We start from the raw sequence: 21,929 nt of genomic DNA on the forward strand, positions 1-21,929 counted from the left end.
CACGGCGCCGCCCCTTCCCCGCCCGGCCCGCGGTGCCGGTTCCGCCGCCCCGAGTCCCGCCCCGAGTCCCGCCTCGCTCCCTCTCGCCGCCTCCGGGGCCGGGGGTCCCGGCTCCGCCTGGGCCGGTGAGTGCTGCGGGGGGACCCGCGCCCCTGGGGCCGGCCCGGCGCTGGGGCCTGGGCAGCGGCGGCGGCCGGGCCCGCTCGGGGCGGGGAGCGCGGCCCGCGGGCCCGGGCAGCGGGGCGGACCCGGGACTGCCTGAGATCCGCGCTGCGTTTGTCCGCAGGCAGACGCGCGAGAGCCCCGGCGCGGTGCCTGCGGCCGGAGGAGGTGCCGCCATGGGGAACCAGCTGGCTGGCATCGCTCCCTCGCAGATACTATCGGTGGACAGCTACTTCTCGGACATCCACGACTTCGAGTATGACAAGAGCCTGGGCAGCACCCGCTTCTTCAAGGTGGCCCGAGCCAAGCACCGGGAGGGGCTGGTGGTCGTGAAGGTGTTTGCCATTCAGGATCCGACCTTACCCCTGACGAGCTACAAGCAGGAGCTGGAGGAGCTGAAGATAAGGTTACACTCGGCACAGAACTGCCTCCCCTTCCAGAAAGCCACCCTGTCTGAGAAGGCCGCCATGCTTTTCAGACAGTACGTACGGGACAACCTTTATGACCGAATTAGTACCAGGCCATTCCTGAACAACATTGAGAAAAGGTGGATTGCTTTCCAGATCCTCACTGCAGTGGACCAAGCGCACAAATCTGGAGTCCGCCACGGGGATATTAAAACAGAGAACATCATGGTGACCAGCTGGAACTGGGTTCTTCTAACTGACTTTGCCAGTTTTAAACCAACTTACCTTCCTGAAGACAATCCTGCTGACTTCAACTATTTCTTTGACACATCACGGAGGAGAACGTGTTACATCGCTCCTGAGCGCTTTGTTGATGGCAGCATGTTTGCCACGGAGCTGGAAAATATGCGGGACCCTTCAACTCCTTTGGTAGACTTGGCAAATAGCAATCAGCGAACAAGAGGGGAGTTAAAACGTGCAATGGATATCTTTTCTGCAGGTACTTGGAACTATCAGGAGAGACCTGTGTGTTGTTTCTGACTAATGCAGTGCAGAAGAGTTTGGGTCCCTTTTTCGGGTCTTTTTTTTTTTTTTTACAGCAGGCTTGGATATCAGCATGTTAAAAAACTTGCTTATTTTAAGCAAAGACCCAAACCTTTTTCATTCACAGAAAAATACTGACACAACACAGTAGGCTACATAATTTATGTATATCACTATTGTCTGAGGAGGGAAATCACAAACTATTCTGTTATGGTTCAACTATGCTCTAGGAAAGAGGTGGTTCTGGAAGGCACAGACCATCATCTTTTTATGACAGAAGCATGTGCCTCATGGGGCCTGAGAGGAGGAACCAGTCAGTGGTCCAGTTCTGGGGGGACTGAGACAGCTTTCAGGGTAGTTTGGCAATATTGGCTCTAGAAGCCCATTCTCATTTCCTTTTCCCCACAGGCAGGAGGTGAGAGCATAGTCCCACTTGCAAATACTTGTTAGAGTTCGACTGTGGGAGACTGCCTTGAGTCTTGGCTTATCTTGGGCAGTTTGAAAACCACGAGTTTAGCCCTTGTTTTTTGGGGTTTTTTTCTCCCTTAAAGAGAGTGAAAATATGAATCTAAAGGAAATGAGTACTTCATTTTACAAGTTGCTCTTATGGCCAAACTTTCGAGACACTCCACTAATAAAGCAGACTAGTGGGAGCAAACTGCAGGAGTGGGTTCTTTGAAGAGGTACTTTGTGTTGTGTACACAACACAGGGGTCTGTGTTTGGCAGTCATGTGTGAGTGAATATATGCTGTCTCCTGGCATCAGCTGTGGGAGCAGAAGTTATTTCTTTACCTTCTGTAAAAGGGTTGCTTAATTTTGACCTACTGCCCGATCCATGCTGACTTACCACACTCTTCTTCCACATGACAGTGATGTGGGCTCCTTTTCTAGTGATGGATTTTCCAGCTGGCAGGTGGCTGAAGTCACTGCCTCATGTTTCCTAATTGCAAACTCCTCTGCTGTTGACATGCTTGAAATATATTACTTGGGACGTATTTCAGGCATCAAGTATAAAAGCCATGTTTTGGAGCTTGAGATGTTATCTCCTTTCTGCAAATTAATTTGGCAACTTGTTTGCCTTATTTTTAATCAAGCAATGAGTTGTTTAGGGTTTGTTCTTGTCTGCATATCGAAAACAAAGTTAAAACATCTGTTTATAATCCTCTGACATCTTTTTTTCTTCTTTTTTTGTTTCCCAGGTTGTGTAATAGCAGAGCTTTTTACAGAAGGTGTACCCTTGTTTGATTTATCCCAGCTTTTGGCTTACAGAAATGGCCTCTTTTCCCCCGATCAAGTCCTAAACAAAATTGAAGACCGCAGTATCAGAGAACTGGTAAGGATGGACTACAGAATTAGAACCATCTGCGTGTTCTGTTTGTAGTTCACCTGCTTCTGTGACAGATTGCTTATTGGTTAGGTTTGGGTTTTGATGTTTTTGTATTACAAATGTCTAAACCTTTAATCTTTCTCTCCTGCTCCCTCCTACTTCTGCCTTTCTCAAGGTCACTCAGATGATCCATCGAGAGCCAGATAAACGTTTAGCAGCCGAAGATTATTTGAAACAGCAACGTAACAATGCATTTCCCGAAATATTTTACACTTTCCTTCAGCCTTACATGGCCCAGTTTGCCAAGGAAACATTTGTGTCAGCAGATGAGCGTATATTGGTCATACGTAAAGATCTGGACAACATCATTCACAATCTCTGTGGGCACGATCGCACAGAGAAGGCCGAGGGAGAGACAAAAGAGAATGGGCTGGTTATTCTAGTGTCTGTGATAACATCCTGTTTACAGACTCTCAAATACTGTGATTCAAAACTGGCTGCTTTGGAGCTGATTCTTCATTTAGCACCAAGATTAAGTGTAGAGATTCTTCTGGATCGTATTACTCCTTATCTGTTACATTTCAGCAACGACTCTGTGCCCAGGGTGAGGGCAGAATCTGTGAGGACACTAACTAAAGTTCTTGCTCTCGTCAAAGAGGTGCCACGCAATGATATTAACATTTACCCAGAATACATTCTGCCAGGCATTGCACACCTGGCCCAGGATGAAGCCACCATCGTCAGACTTGCATATGCTGGTAAGAGGACATCCAGTCAAAACTCCAAATCTTGAGCTTTTCTGTATTCTCTTAACTGTTTCTGTCAGTAAAACTCACCAGAAGTCTCAGAAATGACTGCAGCTAATGGCACCTGTACTCACATTGCATTAGCTCTGATTGTTTACCTAAAATGGCCTGGTGGAACTGAATAAATACAAAACTAACTTAAAGCATCAATGTGTTGCTGGGCTGCAGAGTTGTTTTCCCACAAAATGAAATTTGAAATGCAGTGGCTGAAATTAGATTATTTGCTGTGTAATAAACTGGCTTACACTGTAACAGATGTTTTCTTCAGATGTTATTCAGATATATGAGTTCTGCACAGTTCAGGAAGAAGCTTTGTAGTCATGCCCATGTTTGGTATTTACTATGTACCCTTACTTTCTGTGACTAGCACATTTTCAGGTGTGTTGTTTTAGTTTGGGGATTTTTTTAGTTGTAAATGTGGTTTTCAGTTGAAAATGCCTCAGGTGATGTTTTTGTTTACTAAGTAAACTGATAAAACTAGTATTGAATACTTTGTATACTTAATGAATAGAACCAATTGCTTGTGGTCACCGTGATCAATTTAAATTTCAAATACATAGATGTATTTAAAGGTAGTCTAGCTGAGGTAACCCCTCTTACTATGGTACACTTTTGGAAGTGGTTGGACTTGTGACTTAAGAGGATTTAGTCTGGGCTGTGGACAGGCTCCATTGGCATGTTGCTGTTGTTTTGGATGACACTCAGAACGGCTGCTTAAGTGGGACTTGTGCCTTGATGTCATTGTTCCTGTGCCAGCAGTGGCCTGACCCATATAATGCAGCCTGAGTTGCTTCAGCAGCTTCCAAATGGTGCAGAACGGTGCCAGATCGTCTGGATAGATACCCTGACAAATGTTCTAAAAATGGATTCCAGCGTAACAAGTTGTTATTCCCTAGGATACTTATCCAAGTCTGGTGGTTTGTTGTTACTTTGCTGCACTCTACTATGTGGCAATGTTAGGTAATTCAGGCTATTTGGCCTTTACATTCTATCAAGTTATTTAGTCGCTAAACTGAGATTAAGTGGCATTTAGGGCCAGTTTTAGAAGTGTTAAATTAGTCTTTGTTACACCTAATATCATTAGGATTTTTCCACTTGTTTACATGACAAAAGAACTGTGTAATTTGATGTATTGGTAGCTTTGCTGGGAGTCAACAGAAGTGGGTTGACCAGAGCATGCTGTGTAGTTTCAGTCCTGTTTGCCCATCATGACTGGTGTTGTCAATGGCTATAATCTTTCTTCAGGGGGATCATCAGACTGATGTAAATTGGGAAAGTAGAACAATTCTTAACCAAAGTGTTTTCCGTTGCAGAAAACATAGCATTGTTGGCAGAAACAGCTCTGAGATTTCTGGAGTTAGTACAGCTGAAAAATCTGAATATGGAAAATGAACCAAATGGTGAAGAAATGGATGAAACATCTCACCCTAGTGATAACTATGACACAGGTAATATCACTTTTTGCCTGCTTATAATAGCAAATCATGGGCCAAAGCTCCCAGCTAGCACTGATCTGTCTCATCTCTCAAATCTTAGCCTTCCTATTAAATGGGAAGAATGTTTTGCCTTGACCAGTATCGAAGTGTGTGTGTTACAGCTTCATGCAGAGACAGACACCTCTGCTCTTAATGTTGTGAGAGACAAAAAAGTATAAAAATGAACATATTCTTCTTCTCCAATGGTCCTCAAGGTATTTGACTGTGATGCTGACTGCCTGGTTGCATGTCCAGCTTCACTTCCAGCTTGTCTCATAAACAAGTCAGCTGCAAAAACACTCCTGTGTTCCAAGTACTGCTTCTGTTGGTGTGGGAAGCACTGTTAGCTTTGGAAAACCTGTCAAATTCTAGCATAGTCATAGTGCTGTATTTTTTAGTCATTCTTCATTTTCTGTCCCTACACCTCACAATTCTTGTCTTTTTGCCTGGCCAAACTAAATGGCTGGATTCCATTTGGCAGTAACATTACTGTAACTTTGTATTATAACTAACACAGAGAATGAGTTAAAATCCTAAGGATGGGTTTTCCTTTCCTTTCCCTTCAGAAAGACATATAGTAATAAGTGACCTGTGTGTCATCTCCAGTGCCTTTTAGTGTTGCATAAATTCCCAGAAGAATGCTGGGCAAGTCTTCTAAACTGGGAAGAGTTTGTGGTTAAAAACTGTCGTTTCTCTTCTGGGCTAAGTAGATCCATCTGTGACTAATCAGAGCTGGTAAACATCCTGCACATATTCCATTTGGGGAAAAGACAATTGTCTCTTAACTAGTTGCAGGATGATACTTCAAAATAAAACAGCAATGAACCTACTAAAATGAAATATAAAAGATCCTCTTCAAGTTCCTTCACATAAGCCATGGGGTGCTTAGAATTGCTGAGGAGTGAGAGAGGAAGCTCCATAGTATGGGCTCTATTTCCAGGAAATGCTGTCCCCTATCCCTTGAGATAGCTTGGAGATGAAGGAAGTAACACAAGGAAGAAAGAAACTTGAGTAGTTCTGTTATTTTCACCCTTTCAGAAACCAAGCATGAGAAATTTGAACCCAGGAGGCAGATTTTTCATGTGACTGATAGACAGGCTCATGATAGAAAGCAAATTAGCTGGACTTCTGACTGCAGGCAAATGATAATCACCCCTCAAACCTGGTGCAGCAGTAGCTGAAATTTTTGTGTTACTTGTTTGAGATCCTGTCTGGTACAGTTTTCAATAATAGCCAGTGCATTAACAATCTGTTATTTCCATTTAGCAGAAATATTTTTTTAATTGTGTCATGGAGTAGATGCCACAGGCAAGGCCATCAAATTTTTCATTGGTATTGTTAGGGTAACTGCAGAAATGTAATGAAACGGGAAGCACTCACTTTTTCAAATGTTCTTATATTCCGCTCTGTATGCTTAATGAAGTGAATCTATCTGCCTAACTAAAAACATACTCTTGATCTGTTGTCAGTTCACAAATTTTGAAACTCATAGTCAAACATATCAAACCAAAATTGCCTCAGAGCATTTTGCTTACTGTGGTAACGTTGCTGCTGACTCATTCTGATGCTTCTTCACATTTGCATATCACCTGTATGTATAAAATGAGCAGAATCATCTTAGTGGAAGTTGCAACAAGTTTAGAATAAATTGATCTGGGTAAAAATGTCTCACATTTCTCTACTGTTTGTCTTTGTCACTGCCTCATTCTTAGCCTGAAGTCTTTGGTAAGCCCTTGTTGGAACTGTTGAGGTTCTGTTGCATTGCCCATCTTACTGAGTCTGGTGTTCTTCAGGATGACCTGTCACTGTAACTCCTTTAGCAGCAGGTGGTACACATGCACATGCTGTTTCTCATCAGCCAAAATGTTCATCCTGTTGCCCCTTGCAGAGTTGCAAGCCTTGCATGAAATGGTTCAGCAGAAAGTTGTGACTTTGCTAAGTGACCCAGAGAATATTGTGAAACAAACACTGATGGAAAATGGAATAACACGACTGTGTGTGTTCTTTGGACGTCAAAAAGCCAATGATGTTCTTCTGTCTCATATGATCACTTTCTTAAATGACAAGAATGACTGGCATCTTCGAGGAGCTTTCTTTGACAGCATTGTTGGTAAGTGTTTGGTTTCAGCTAAATAGAGTAGAAAGAAAATAACATAAATAAATTAACAGTTTCCAGGATATGAAAAAATAAGTCATATAAAAGTCATTTTTAATAAAGATTTCTAGAATTTATAAGAAAAGACTTTTTTTGAATTATTGGGTGGAAATGTTTTTTTAGGGAATGAAGATGAAACAATGTAGATACAAATATTTAATACATATGAGGCTGAGGCATTTAAGTCTAGGGTAGGTTAACATTAAAAAATTGGAATTTAAATCCTTTTTTTTGTCTTTGAATCTCTGCTACAGCCACTAGCTTGAAAAGCTAAATTATGGCAAGTGAATACTAGGATTTCTGCAAGCTCTATCGTAGATGCATCACTTCACATGTGTACATGGTCCCATTAACTTCAGTAAATCTGTTCATATGATGAAAACTATGCATTAGCATATGCTAAACATATAACTGGAAAAGTTTTTTTAGTGCCTTAAAACCTCATCTAAAGATTCCCGTCACTTCAGAAAACTTCATAGCAGTTAAAAAAATATTTTACCAGTAATCACATCAGCTGTTGAGTATATCTAATTCTTCATGTGTGTTGGAAATGATTCCACATGACTGTTGCTGACAGTCAGTGCTCAGGATTTGTGGGTCAAGAAAACTTTCCCAACTGCCAAGAGGTGATGTTGATAACTTATCAGAAATTGTTTAGAAGGAGCAATGGAGAAGCCAAAGCACAGGTCAGAGTGTCCTGGCTTCTTGCAAAAGACATAGAGAGAGATGTGAAGCAATTAAAAGTGAAGACATGTAACCTGTATTTTTAACTCCTCTCCTAGTATCTGTTCAAAACATCCACAGAAGAATTAAGATAAAGTTCTATGATTATATTTTTATTTTATTTCAAGCTTTTGCACATCTTTAAAACTGATCTCTCTAACTGGTGTTTAAGTAAGTGCAGGCACTGCTGCCTGTAGCTGGGAGCAGATGCCCTTCTGTAACAGTGGCACTGAGGGGATTTCTCTCTTCTTCCTCCCTTCCTTTTAGCAAAAGGTTGCAAAGTCCAGCTTTAAGACCTGAAAAAGTATATTAATTATTACCCTATTAGATTAGATATGATAGTTATTTTATGTTTGCTCTCAATTCTGATGGGAAGACATAGTGTTTTCTGGTGTTTATCAATTTGCTTTGGATTCTTATGTGTTCTTTTTATGTTTCAGGTGTTGCTGCTTATGTTGGCTGGCAAAGCTCATCAATACTCAAACCTCTGCTTCAGCAAGGTCTCAGTGATGCTGAAGAATTTGTCATTTATAAAGCCCTCAATGCTCTTACTTGTATGTGCCAGCTGGGGCTCTTGCAAAAGCCCCATATTTATGAGTTTGCTTGTGATATTGGTAAGTTGGAATACTGGAGAATACCCTGTTTTCTTAGTAAAGAAATCTCAGTGCTACATAAAGCTACACTGTCAGTTTAGCTGTCCAGAATGCAAATGTGCAGTGCTGTTTTAGAATCTAAACAAAATTGTGGTAAGGAACTGCTGCTAGTTGAACCATGTTAGTGCTCAGGAATCTAAAATAATTGTTTTGGTGGAACAAATCGGAAGTATCTTCTCGGATTAGTCCAAAAACTTTCTGCTTTAAGAGCTTTCCTTGTTCTACATGACAACCTCCTATAAAGAAAAAATCCTGGTTGCTTCTGGTAGTCCATCAGGCACATAACTTGCAAATGCTTACAGATTAGCATTTGAAGATGAGAGAATTCAGACAATCATGATCCTTTCTTACTCTTAACACCATAAAAACCCATTAACTCAATACACTCTTGGTTGCAGAGTTGGTCTCTCCTTCCTTATCAGGCTTATCCATTTAATTTAGATGTGCCCAAGATTTACCAGCTATTTATGGAAAAAAAATACCAAATGATCTTTTGAGATGTAGTCTGCTTCTTCTTAGTGTTACAGTTTTTCAAATGCACTCAGAGTTTGGGGCAGATGATCTGTGATTATGTCTCATGACTAGATACAATGGCTTGACAACAACTTCTTAAAGCCCACATAGTTAGAGGGACTTCTGAGTCTCATAATCTTAGAATATAAGTAGACTCTTCAGAGTCTATACTATACTATACTATACTCTTCAGAATATAATAAGACTCTTCAAGGAAGAGAGGGAAAGCAGGAAGGAATAAAGTATTCACTTAAAAAGAAAAAAAACCCCACCAGTATTAGGATTCACTGTAATTGTCAGAATGTGGTTGATATTTGTTTTTGGATTTGTCTCCATTGCAAATCTGTAGTTGACAATTAGGGATTGAAATGAATAAATAGGGAAAATATGCTTTTTGGCCAGAGCAAGGAAACTGAGCAGCATGAGCACAGTGAAATCCATGAAATAATTTCCTTTGTATGAATGTTTTCACCTTGGTGCTCTGGAGGAGGGAAGGCTCAGTTTGGGAGTAATTCTATCAGAAGGAAATTACATCACAGGCTGCCATATGCAGGATGATCTCTCTGCTATATGAATGATGTATTTTAACAGCCTATTTTTCTTTCAGCACCGTTCCTGTGTCACCCTAATCTTTGGATATGTTATGGTGCAGTTGGATTTATCACTGTGGTAGCACAGTATTTGAATATTGCTGATGTCTACTGCAAGCTAATGCCATACCTCCATCCTTTTATCACACAACCAATAATCCAGGTAATACTTCAAATAGTATTAATGGGAATATATCTTGACTAGCCGTGATTCTTAAGTTTGTCTTGGCCATGGTCCTGGCTATAAGAATATTAGATTACTTTTTCTTCAGTTAAGATTACAGGCAATTACAGATTTTTGATCTCTGCTGGCAGATTGATAAAATGGCCATTGTTTTCCATGTTTTAAAGACTGTTGTCTCAAATTTGTTGCAAAATGCAAAACATTTTACAAAGCCCAAAATCAACAGGTATGTTTTTGATTCAAGCCTCTTCTGTCTTGTTTATAGTCAAACTCCACCAATATTGTGCTAGTTTATAGGAGTCTGAAAGGCATGAAAAGCTGGCTGTGAAACAAGTGGGTTTTTGTTCTGTGCTTTCTTCTACAAGACCAGTCAGTTAGGTAGTGATTGCTGTGCTTGTGATATCGCCAGCACTGCTCCTGTGTTTCAGTGTTTTGCCAAGGGTCAGGGCACAATGCTCAGCATGAATCAATGAAGCCATTTCATATCAGTGCATGTCCAGGAATGACCTGCCTGATGCTGGTAATATGATCATATAGGCATCTTGGCATACAACTTCAGGACCTGTAGACTGCACCTCTCAGGTGTTTAAATAGATAAGAAATAGTTGCAGTACTTACATTGAGGAATGCATCCTGTGTTTAACGTTTTGTTGTAAACCTTGCAGATGGGAACTTCACTGTAATAGCATTTTTCCTTGTTCTATAATAACATTTTTCCTTGTTTACATGTTCTTTGTGCTGTGTTTTAGGCATTGATTGATAAATCTGTCTTACTCACTTCATGTTTCATTTTAGTATATAAATCTTTTCTGCTTCATTTTAGTATATAAATCTTTTCTTCGCTATGCAACACTATATTTAGCAGGCAAGTACTGGGTAACATTAAGTTGGATTGTAATGAAGTCCTTACTCTCATTTTGAAGTTGTTTCTCATGTGGACAGCAAGCTATGAGAAGCACTTTATAGGAAAGAGGGAAAGAGAATGGAGAAAGTCTGATATGACCAACACAGATCTTATTTTCAAGAAAGGAGACCAGTTGAATCTAGATGGTTTGTACAATTTATGTGGATGTCATCATGTTGACTGCTCTGTTGTTTTGAATTGCAGGTAGACAAAGAAATAGTCCTGTTAAGTGTACTTAAGGAGCCTGTCAGTCGTTCCATATTTGATTATGTCTTAAGATCAAAGGATATCACAAGCCTCTTCCGACACCTTCACTTGCGTCAAAAGAAGAGAAGTGGAGCTCTCTCTGAGTGCCCGCCCCCAGAGGACCCTGCCATTGCACAGCTGTTGAAGAAGCTTCTTTCACAAGTAATTGCATTTTATTTGTACTTTAAAAGTCAGGCTTGAGACAATTGAGCTCTGTACACCTCCACAAACCCTGACCTTGCAGCTGCTGCTGTGAGGGACTCCCAGTCTGAGGTTCTGATCCTCCAAGCCATTAACTTCACTGATTTCAGTATATGCTTGTGGGACAAGTTGTTCAGAACTTAAAGATTTTTAGAAGATCTGCCAGATATAGAGAAATACAAATACAACCCAAGTCTTTAAAAAACGTCTGTAAGTCTCAAAGTTCTGATGCATCTGTGATGCGGCAGCATTACAGAGCATTGCTGTGCATTGTGCTGCATAAAGGAGTATGTATTTGTCGAAGTGCTAGACATGTGGTGCCAAAAGCAAATGGAGCTGGAAAGTCTTGAGGCTTATGTGTGAAGAGGGAAACATAAAGAATCACCCACCCAAGGTGAGAACTGGGAAGAAAAAGGACTGTGCCTGCGTAGGTTTTTTTCCCCTATGGCTTGTGGGCTGTAAGCATGGTCTAGGTGGCAGCTAAGCAGATTGTACCAGATAGTGATCCAGCATTAAATTCTATTCTGCCCTTTCACTATTCCTAGCCCCATTCCTTAGGAGGAAAAATACTCTTACACTGCAGCAGCTTGCCTTATGTTTTGTATGAGTAACGGGCCGATGCTTTGAATTCTGAGGATGTGCTCTCTCCTACCACTTCTGAGCCAGTCATTAATTTTATTGCTTCTTAAATCTTCATGCCTTGATGCATGTTATTGTTAAAAGTGAGTAATATTACCTTTTCTTTTATTCTGTAGGGGATGACTGAGGAGGAAGAAGACAAACTGTTAGCACTGAAGGACTTTATGTTAAAATCTAATAAAGCTAAAGCCAATATTGTGGATCAGAGCCACCTGCATGACAGCAGTCAGAAAGGGGTGATTGACTTGTCAGCTCTGGGAATAACTGGAAGACAAGTGGATCTTGTTAAAACAAAGCAGGAGTCTGATGACAAACGTGGTTAGTATATTTTGTGATCTATACAGATGAAGTATAGCCTTTCTTTCAGGGTGTTTTCAGTAAATCAGCCTACATAACTATCACCATCCTCACTAAGTTTGCAATAGGAAAATTACTGCTTCTGTTTGAAATGTGAGGTGGTGGAATGTTCTCTGATCATTGAAAGGTGGGGATTATTTTTTCCCCTGAGAATACTTTAAATTATTTTGACTGCATGTGCAGTTGTTCAGCTGGTTGTGACAAATAGGACTCTAGTGACTCATGGCAACAGTGTAAATGTTGAAGGATACAATTCTCTCTCTTTTTCCTTTCAGCAAGTGCTAAGCTCTTTAACTGTGAAAATCCTGGGTGTTTTCTTGAGGTAGCCTGAGAAAAAAACTGAAAGTTTCCTCTGGCAACAGAGTTGCCAGCTGTTGCTCACCCAAGTACACGCTTTTTGGCCCTAGGGTTCTTCGTCGTTTCATCCATTCCCATTTTTACCTTTTTGCTCGCTCCTCTTTCAGCTCAAAAAACCTCTTTCATTTCCTTGTTCAGATTTGAAAACCACCTGCTGCTAACTATTCCAGTTCTCTGCATCCTCAAAATTCTTCTTTACCAGACAGTTTGAGCTTCCTCTTTACTCTCTTAAGCTTGTAGTTTCCTCCTCTATTACATCACTGGTAGGTTCTGTGTTTTTACATATAAAAATACAGAAATATCTGTAAAGCCGATAGCTATTGCCATCTTATCTCCAGAGTTAGGCTGATTTGCATATAATTTTAAAAGAAAGTACAGAACTATAGGATTTTACATTTTTTTGCATATCCTTGAATCAGGAGTCAACATGATTTAAAACTTGGTGTATATGAAGTCTATATTTGAACTAATTTGTTTCACTCAAAGCTGTTACCCTCAAAGTCTTCATGCCTTTAACTTTTCTTCACTTTGTCCAAATTTAATTTGCCCCATGTTTTTATTTTTCTGTCTATATTTTACAGTTCTAAGTGACTCTAAAGGAATGCTGAAAATAAATAAATTTCCTATTTAAAGCGGTAACATACTTAAATCTACAGGTGATGTCGCAATTGTGATGGAAAACTGATTGTATTTGACACTAGCAATGATTTGCATACTGTGCTGTCACAAATTTATTCTTGATATCCCTGCTCATTGCAGCATGGTTGGACTAAATGACCTTTGCAGGTCCCTTCCAACCCAAACCCTCCATGCTTCTATAAGAAAAATTTGTTATATGGTGGAGTCTAATCCTGCAGTCCTCTAGATGTAAGCTTTCCCTCTAGTGAAATGATTTATTGCATGAGTCAACTGTAGGATTAAGAAGATGTGAACACATGTGGCAGGTGCTTTGTTTTGTTTCCCTCATAAATGCTTGTCAGCTGACCTCCACAACATAGCAGTAGGGTTTTCTCTGTACATAAATAACAGTCCGGCATGTAAACATTAGACTTCCATGTAGTCTCAAAGTAATGACAATCCCGAGTGAATGTTGTCATGATAATGTTGGGCGGGTTGTTTTTTTTTTTCTTCCCCTCCCACCTTCTCCCTCCCTCCCTCCAAACTACTTATAGCTAGAAAGCATGTAAAGCAAGATTCAAATGTAAATGAAGAATGGAAAAGCATGTTTGGGTCCCTGGAACCAACAAACATCTCCCAGCCAATATCCAAAGGACATGGGCAAACTACAGATCCTGAAGCCATCCAAGCTGGGAAACCACTTCGTTCAGAGTCCTCAGCTGGCATTTGTGCCACTTTGTCATCCTCTCCTCAGGTATACCTGAAAAATACTATGTTCTCATTTTAAACTGCAATGATTCAATTGTTTTAAAGTCAAGTGGGACTATAGGGATGTGGTGTTCTTGTTTTGTTTGGAGGTTATTTGACACTGGCCATGCTATTGCCTGATGTCTTCAGCAAATTTGCTGACTTTCAAGTTCTTATTTTTAAAATAGGAGCTGAGAGAGGATTGAAGTAAGTTTAGTCTCTTGAACAGAAGAGCTTCATTAATAAATAGATGCTTTGCACAAAGAGATGGGGCTTTGTGGATTAGACAATTATTATGTAAACTTTTCTGGCAGGAAAGACGTTTCCTCAAGTTGCATGCCCTGATACATGTTGTGAAGAAGAGATATCATGATTTTAACTTGGAAATTACAGCTGCATTTAGACATCCTGTACCTGTAATACTTAGTACTGGCTAGAGAAGAATGGGCTGCGGGTGTCTGTTGACACTGAACACTGTTTTCTGTTTGGGTTCTAGTTGGAGATTAACTTCTGCTAGCTTTAAATGAGTGTGACTGCTCTGAACTCTGAGGGAAACACTTCACACTTTGGTTTTTAAAGCCCAGTATAAACAAATTTGAGAGCTAACCTTTAATTCTCTTAGTCTTGAGAGCAATAACTGCCTCTGTAATATTCACGTTAAGAGATGTGCACAGCATATTACAGTTTCTTTAGATAAAATACAGAACAGAGTAGGTAAACAGGGTAGAATAAGAGAACTGTTAATCTTCTATATAAGTAATAATTTTTACTATTTTTAATTGTCTTCATGCAAGCATGATTTTTTTTAATGCTAATTCATTGCTAATTGATTCAATAAAAAAGATTTTTCCATTTTTATTCACTGTGTGTGACCCAGAAATCTTACAAGGGGGATTTATCTGTGTGTAAAATGTAAGGCATATATTTTTAAGGGCTGATTTCTTACAGGCATCTGATGGAGCAGTTGTCCAGCCCAGGAAACCAACCCTGCAGGCCCTGAGCAGCACAGCATCCCCATCTGCACACCAGCTGCGCATCACTACCTGCAAAACTGAGCTGCAGCAGCTGATCCAGCAGAAGAGAGAGCAGTGTAATGCAGAGAGACTTGCCAAACAGATGATGGAGAATGCTGAGTGGGAGAGCAAGCCCCCACCTCCAGGTAGATCACAGGCCACTGAGGTTATTAGATAAAAAATTATATAGAGAGAGAGAGATGAGAGAGAGTGCAAAGGATGAGGAAAAGAAGAAATTCTTAGTTTAGGAAATGTGTTTACTGTGCAGAACACCTATGACCTATTGTCTAATTTAGAATTGAGCAAGTAGGCTTTTGTCTTTAATATTTAAAATGCCTTAACACTGTTTTTAGTGCTGTCTGTGCTTTGCAGCTGTAATGACTGTGTCCTGCTATAGCTGTTAGTGGATGGATCTAGGGGGACTTGCATGTTCCTAATTAGGTTGTGGTTTTGTTTTCCCTGTAGGATGGCGTCCCAAAGGGTTGTTGGTAGCTCACCTTCACGAACACAAGTCTGCGGTGAATCGCATTCGAGTCTCTGATGAACACTCCATTTTTGCCACTTGCTCAAATGATGGCACAGTGAAGGTCTGGAACAGCCAAAAAATGGAAGGAAAAACCACTACAACCAGGTACTTTAAAAACCCATGGCGTTTGGGGCTGCACTTTTAGAGTGAAAAATAAAGTAGAGCAGGGAGCAAAATATTAATTACTTGTGGATGTGCTGGAAATATCAATAAGGAGATATATTGGTGTTCCTCTTGGCTTGCATCTATAATACTAGATGCTGTTTCAATTAGTTAATAAAAGAAAAAATGCAAAGGGACTGCTCTGTAGCAATAATAATTACAGGCCTTTTGATTTCATTTCTGTACATATATAAATGTATTCTGGTGTTGTTGTTTAAAGCCAACACTGGCTTTTTTGCTTTCTCATTTTGGAACAGCTAGAAAATGTTATTTTCAGAGCTCTCTCAAGAGCCATTGGTTTTAAGTAGGTGTTTGAGAAGTAATTTTTTTTTAAGTACCATCAAAAATAATCTCTTTTTTTCTCTCCCCCTATTTCTCTCTGTCCTGTTTAGATCAATTTTGACATACTCTCGGATTGGAGGACATGTAAAGACACTTACTTTTTGCCAAGGCTCGCACTACTTGGCTATAGCTTCAGATAATGGTGCCATCCAGCTTCTTGGTATTGAAGCCTCAAAGCTCCCTAAATCTCCTAAAATTCATCCAATACAAAGCAGGTATGCCTTTAAAGCAGTTAAATCTTACCACACACAGAGCTCAAGCTGTTAGTATATTCCTCAGATAGATCCTTTAATTTGCTCTAGGCTTCATGCTGGCTGAGCCCAGACTGTACTGGAAGGCTGTAATCCATGTTCTTATCCTGCTTCATAAAGAAGGGTTGAAAGGCAACTGTGCAGAGCTGACAATTCTTAGCTCTAGGATATTTGTACCTCCTATGTCACTGAAGGCATTATGAACTTGAAACAGCCCTTCTGAGTAGTTCTCAATTGTTTTATTTATGTACTGGGATTTGTTAGTTCCTTTGTTATAACCTTAATACTTACAAAGTAATTTTGAAGGTTCTTTTGCAGGTCATTAGATAAATGTTTACAGTTGTACAGCATGTGATTTGGCCTCAGACCTGCAGTTTTTCCTCTCAGGTTCTTAATGTGATAAGGTGGTAGAGATAGGGGTAATGAGATACTATTTAGGGGAGTCCTTGGGCTTGGTTTAGCTCTTTCTTACCTCCTTATGAGCAGTGTTTGAATATTTGGCACTGATGCTACAGCTTAATCTTCCAGTTTGAGTGAGAGATATGTCCAGGCCTCAGAAAGTACTCACAGTACTGCTGGTGGGGTCTCACAAGTGTGGAGCAGAGAGGGAGAATCACCTCCCACAACCTGCTGCCCACAGTTTTGATTCGTTTGTTGCGGGTGACTTTTTTGGCTGTGAGCACACATTGCTGGATCATGCTGAGCTCCTCCTCAGCCAACATCCCCAAACCTTTTTGCTCAGGGCTGGTCTCAGTGTGTTCTCCACCCAGCCTGTATTTGTGCTTGGGATTGCCCTGACCCAGAGCACAGAGCTGTGTTTATGTTTGCAAAGAGCTGCTGACAGCCTTGCAGGTCCTATCAGCAGAGAGATTTGAGAGAGCATAAGCATCCATTGTACTAAAATCAGAAAGTTGTTTCTGGCAGATGCCTTGAGAAGTGACACAAAGAGAAAAAAGCTGCTCAGCATAAGCTATGGGAAGGAGTCTTAAACTTGGAGGGAGTCATACGTGTGTCTAAATTAAGTTTATTCTTTTAACCCAGGTCATTAGATCTGAAGGATGATGGCTGTGTGGTAGATATGCATCACTTCAATTCAGGAGCCCAGTCAGTACTGGCTTATGGGACAGTTAATGGATCTCTGGTTGGATGGGATTTGCGATCTAGCAGCAATGCTTGGACACTGAAACACGATTTGAAGTTAGGCCTCATAACTTCATTTGCTGTGGACATACACCAATGCTGGCTGTGTATTGGTAAGCCTGTATTTCTTGTTAGTTTCACTCTCTCTTCCCTACCCCCTCTTCCTTATGGTTTTCTCTTACAGTAACTACAGCTCAAGCTTTTTCTTGATCTGATTTTACTAGCGTATGCTTTTCTCAAACAAGAGGAGAGAAATACCTTCTCACCTATTTTTGGGAAGCACTCTGCCTGCTAAGTACTTGAGGCTGAAGGCCATCTCGCTAGGAACAGCGCACAAAGATAAGGACAAAAACTCATATATTTATCCCTCTGACTAAGGAGAGCTTTTTCTCGCCAGGAACAAGCAATGGTACCATGGCGTGCTGGGACATGAGGTTTCAGTTACCTATCTCCAGCCACTCTCATCCTTCCAAGGCCCGAATCAGACGCCTGCTCATGCATCCTGTCTATCAGTCCTGGGTAATTGCAGGTAAAAGATGTCTTAAATTTACCTCACAACTGTCAGAGGTTGTGATTAAAGCAGCTTTTCTTTCAGCTTCTGCTTCAAGCCCTGGTGGGGAGTTGAAAAGAAAAACAGTAGGGTTTAGCCATTGTCAGAATGACAGACAATTCTTGTCTTCTGAGCATCACAACTCTCATGAGTGGCCCTCCCTGTGTGCTGTCTACCCCATCCCTTTTTAAGGACAAAATGTTGTAAAAGATAAAACTCAAACTCATGACATGTATTAAGTTGATGGGAAATCTGCCACCACCTTCTATAGAGCAAAGACTGAAGGTTTCCCATTCCAGTTCCCCCTTCAATCTAAGCCAGCTGTGTCATGGGTTAGAACTTCTGGAAATCTCCAAGATTCCTCATCTGATGTGCTCACAGCTGCTTCATCCTCACTGCATGTGGCACTGTCATAGACTTTTATATTTTTGTGTCAGGAACACATTCTGAAATGGACAAGTAGCTTAAACTAATCCTACAAAAACAAAATGTATTAAGTTGCTGTAAAATAAGAGTAATTTGAGTTTCATATTTTACTTTATTCTTAGGCTTCACTTCCTATTTTGAGTTATTAACCACCCTGGGAGATAAAACAAATTTCTTGAAAAAACATGCAAATAAAGCAAGCTTCACCATGCTTTCTAGTTTTTTTCCTTCCAGCTAAAGGCTAAATGAGTGACAAAGTTCATAATTTTGGATTATTATTAAAAAGTCCTTGCCTGCTAGGTTGCTGCCAGGCTTGTAAACAATCCCTTGAACTGAATTCTTTATCTGTCCACATGAGTGTGGAACTTCATTTTAGCTACTAAACTCTGTCACTTTGGATTGTTTTCTTACCTGCATAGAAGTATTCTCCGAAGTCCCTGATGACTATGCTGAACAAACCATCAATCCTTCTCAAAGAAGGCTGAGAAGTTATCTAGGGAGGAAAGTGAGGGTTTTATAAATTTTTTTTAAAGGGTTGGGGATTAAATCAGGTTCCCTTTAAACTCTTTGATCTTTAATCAGGCACTTTTAATTATAGTGAAGCTGCTTTCAAGCAGTAAAACCAAAGTACTAAAGCAAGACTGGCACAAATGCTGCAGGGAGCAAACGGAGAGTGTCTCTATGTCATACCCTCTATGTGATGTCACTAGAGCAAATAGCAAGAGCCACACAACCTGTTTTGTACTTTTTGCATTGGCTTTATCTTTCCTGTAGCTGTTCAAGGCAATAATGAAGTCTCCATGTGGGATATGGAAACTGGTGATCGACGCTTCACTCTGTGGGCCAGCAGTGCACCACCTCTTTCAGAACTGCAGGTCTGGTCTCTTTCTTTTCCAGTTTCTGTTGTGTAGCCAGAGTTAGAACAACCTTAGACTCCATGCTGTGCATCAGTACAGAACTTGCCCTGGCATTCATTTTGGCACTATATTTGTTTTACTTGTCAGAATTAAATCCCCTTTGTAAAACATCAGTGTAACCTGAATCCTCATTGGTACCTTCCACTGTCTATGGAATGTACTTGTAACCCTCACTTGTTATACCCACTCATGTTCTTAGAAAACCAGTGAGCTGTCAAGCCTGTAAAGATTATGAGAAAGCCAAAATTCATGGTGTGGCATCTTGTACTTATTTTTACTTGCTGTTCCTGGGACTATGCATACTTCTGTAAGCATCTGCTCTGTTACACATTCTTTCTGTAATATAATGCCACTACTACACTTAACTGCTAGTTGAAAGCATGAAGTGGCTCTTCTTCAAGGAGTTAAGTGGGGAAGGAGCAATCTGTAATATCGTTCACAAATACATAGACAAAAATAACTACAGCTGCTTCCATAAATGTTGTAAATGCATATCTGGAATCTACTTAAATTTGTACATGCTACAAAGATTGCAGGTTGAGTTCATTTTAGTCCTGCCCTTTTCACACAGGGAGCTCTGTGATCTAAGTGTTCTATATCTGTACCTTAATGCCTTCATAGCCTAAAAATTTAAGTGTCCAGGTGCTTTTCAGTAGGATTTGCCTGCCTGATTCTTTTAAGAATGATTTCTCATCATTGAGAATGTAATTTCCAAGATTCAAAAAAAAACCATTACGGAGGGTTAACTGTTGCATTGCTCTGTAAAGTGTAAGGGAGCAATTTACATTGATATATTAAGATGTGGCCCATTAAAGTGACTTGGCATTTGCCAGAAAGATTTGGTAATTGGGTGGATGAATGTGGCAAGGAATACATTCCCTTTCTGAAGCATGATGACAGCTATTGGTGATAAGTTATTTTTATATATCCCTTTTCCCTGCTAGCCTTCTCCTCACAGCATCCATGGAATATACTGTAGTCCAGCTTCTGGTAATCCCATATTACTGACAGCAGGCTCGGACATGAAAATAAGGTAACGAAACTAAACAACTTCCCTGTTTGTCACCCTCCCCTCCACCCCTGCTAAATTTTGTACTAAATTTTGCCAAGCATTGCTTAAGTAATCTCTAAGAAGCCAAAACAATAATACTGAACATGTGTTCATTAGTAAACATCACTGAGCTGAGGAACTTGTTCTCAGCAAAAATGCTGCAGAACTTGGTGCTTGTGTGAAACACAATGTGGACTCTGAAACACAATGTGTATCCTTCTGTAAAATTCTTAACGGGCTGCATGACAAAAACTGAAATATAGCTCATGTGTGAGCTTGATATGAGTGTAGATTTCTCTGCAGCACTCCCTTCCACTAAGTGTAGAAAGCAGATAGCATTTGTGCCCACTCTTTCATCATAAGAGCATGACCACTTCTAAGCAGCTATTTTAAGCTGATAAAATAGAACATCTCACCTTGATTTTGTTTCTTCATGTTTAGGTTTTGGGATCTAGCCTACCCTGAGAGATCATATGTTGTTGCTGGAAGTTCTAATTGCCCGTCTGTTTCCTACTACAGGAAGATAATTGAGGGCACAGAGGTGGTTCAGGTATTTTGCTTTGTTTGATAGACACCTATTCTGCTTGCCTTTTGGATGACCCTACCCTATGGATTATATTAATTGCATGATGTCTTTAATTATAACTCCCTCACTTTTACTTTTTGTGGATGGTGTCAGCATTGCATTTTCAGGCAGCTTGGAAGAAGTTACTTTACAAGAAAAACATAATCTGTTTTTGACAGAGTTGGACTCACCAAGCACTACTTGCATGCAGAAGCCAGAGTCATATGTTTCTTTTGGGATATTGAAATTTAGTCTTCTAGCACTTCTGGTTTTGATCAGTGTTTGAAATGTCTTTTGAGTGTAGAATCTTAGCAAGGCAATGTGAGATGTACTGGCACCAGGAAAATACAGTGGCTAAATGCTGCAGTTTTTGTTACATCTTTCAGAGAGACTTTTGGAACTGGCAGTGTTGCTAGTTGTTAAATAGCACAATGTATTGTTTCAGTTTGACAAATACTTCAAAGGTGACTAAAAAAAGTCAGTAGGGGTCTACCCAGTGTACTGGTTTTTTAGTGCTTCTTCTCAAACTTCTGAATTACATTCATGCTATTGAACCAGTTTTTATAAAAACTTTGGGGAACCAAGATGTATCTGTTTGTATAACTTTTTCCCCCTATTGGAATATCAAATCTTAGTGTCATTGAAATAAATATGAGAAAAAACCCCATTGTTTACCTAATCGAAGAGCTATAATGTCAGTTCAGATTAAGACTTAGGTTGTGTTTGATGAAAAGAAATGAACCAAGGAGTAATCCTGATAGAACTGTCAAAGGGTGTGAGGTTGTATGGTTGGGCATTTTCATTTGATTGGTTTTTTGTTTGAAGAGGTTTTGTGGTCTTCTTACACTGATAACCTAATATGGGCGACAGTTACTCTTGCAAATGCTCACTCTTCTGTAAATAGTATTTCTCACTTTGTTTTTATACAGGAAATTCAGAACAAACAAAAGCTGGGGCCCACTGATGAGACCCCTCGGAAGGGTCCAGAGTCTCTCCCAGTTGGACATCATGATATTATCACAGATATCGCGACTTTCCAGACCACACAAGGGTTTATAGTAACTGCGTCAAGGGATGGGATTGTTAAAGTGTGGAAATAAAAGTTGTATTAATATATGGTATGTAAATATTTGTAATAAAGAAATAGTGTTACAATGAAGTTTTCAAGGACTGTTTCCAGTTAATGGAATGGAATGGACTTTATAGAAGTGATGATAAAATCAGTTACCTGTATCCTACCACCCTGTTGGCACTTCCTAATCACTTCTTATATTAAAGCTTTTTCATATCCATTGCATTTCCTTGAGATACCAAGGAATCTATGAAGAAATCACTTAGCCTGGTTTTGACTGCATTGTTCTTCAAGAATCTTTCAGGAA

The 21,929-nt window shown here is 40.2% G+C and overlaps 1 protein-coding gene across 2 annotated transcripts; it reads left to right on the top strand.

Annotated features, from left to right (window-relative positions):
- The first annotated feature begins 188 nt into the window (after positions 1-188).
- PIK3R4 (phosphoinositide-3-kinase regulatory subunit 4) lies at positions 189-21,709 on the top strand. Of its 2 annotated transcripts, XM_010398864.4 has the most exons (19): positions 189-1,068; positions 2,312-2,445; positions 2,615-3,197; positions 4,559-4,693; positions 6,609-6,830; positions 8,039-8,212; positions 9,372-9,517; positions 10,647-10,850; positions 11,645-11,846; positions 13,415-13,614; positions 14,556-14,766; positions 15,086-15,251; positions 15,701-15,865; positions 16,943-17,154; positions 17,439-17,570; positions 18,792-18,892; positions 19,879-19,967; positions 20,427-20,535; positions 21,480-21,709. In XM_010398864.4, the coding sequence occupies exons 1-19, from the start codon at positions 339-341 to the stop codon at positions 21,648-21,650; spliced, it is 4,086 nt and encodes a 1,361-aa protein (XP_010397166.2). In that variant the 5' UTR covers positions 189-338; the 3' UTR covers positions 21,651-21,709. The 2 variants fall into 2 exon arrangements, with proteins under 2 accessions (XP_010397166.2, XP_019141375.2); XM_019285830.3 differs by lacking the exons at positions 17,439-17,570; positions 18,792-18,892; positions 19,879-19,967; positions 20,427-20,535; positions 21,480-21,709 and adding an exon at positions 17,266-17,419 and having other exon boundaries at positions 248-1,068.
- The last annotated feature ends 220 nt before the right edge of the window (positions 21,710-21,929 follow it).

The sequence above is a fragment of the Corvus cornix genome, chromosome 2 (genome assembly GCF_000738735.6).
Source record: "Corvus cornix cornix isolate S_Up_H32 chromosome 2, ASM73873v5, whole genome shotgun sequence".
In the NCBI taxonomy this organism is placed as follows: Eukaryota; Metazoa; Chordata; class Aves; order Passeriformes; family Corvidae; genus Corvus; species Corvus cornix.

Bases quoted from the DNA above. Each gene is read 5' to 3' on its own strand.
- PIK3R4 (XM_010398864.4), top strand. From the start codon at position 339: ATGGGGAACCAGCTGGCTGGCATCGCTCCCTCGCAGATACTATCGGTG. The intron at 3,198-4,558 runs GTAAGAGGACAT...TTTCCGTTGCAG, and splicing joins CGTCAGACTTGCATATGCTG to AAAACATAGCATTGTTGGCA. The intron at 4,694-6,608 runs GTAATATCACTT...TGCCCCTTGCAG, and splicing joins TAGTGATAACTATGACACAG to AGTTGCAAGCCTTGCATGAA.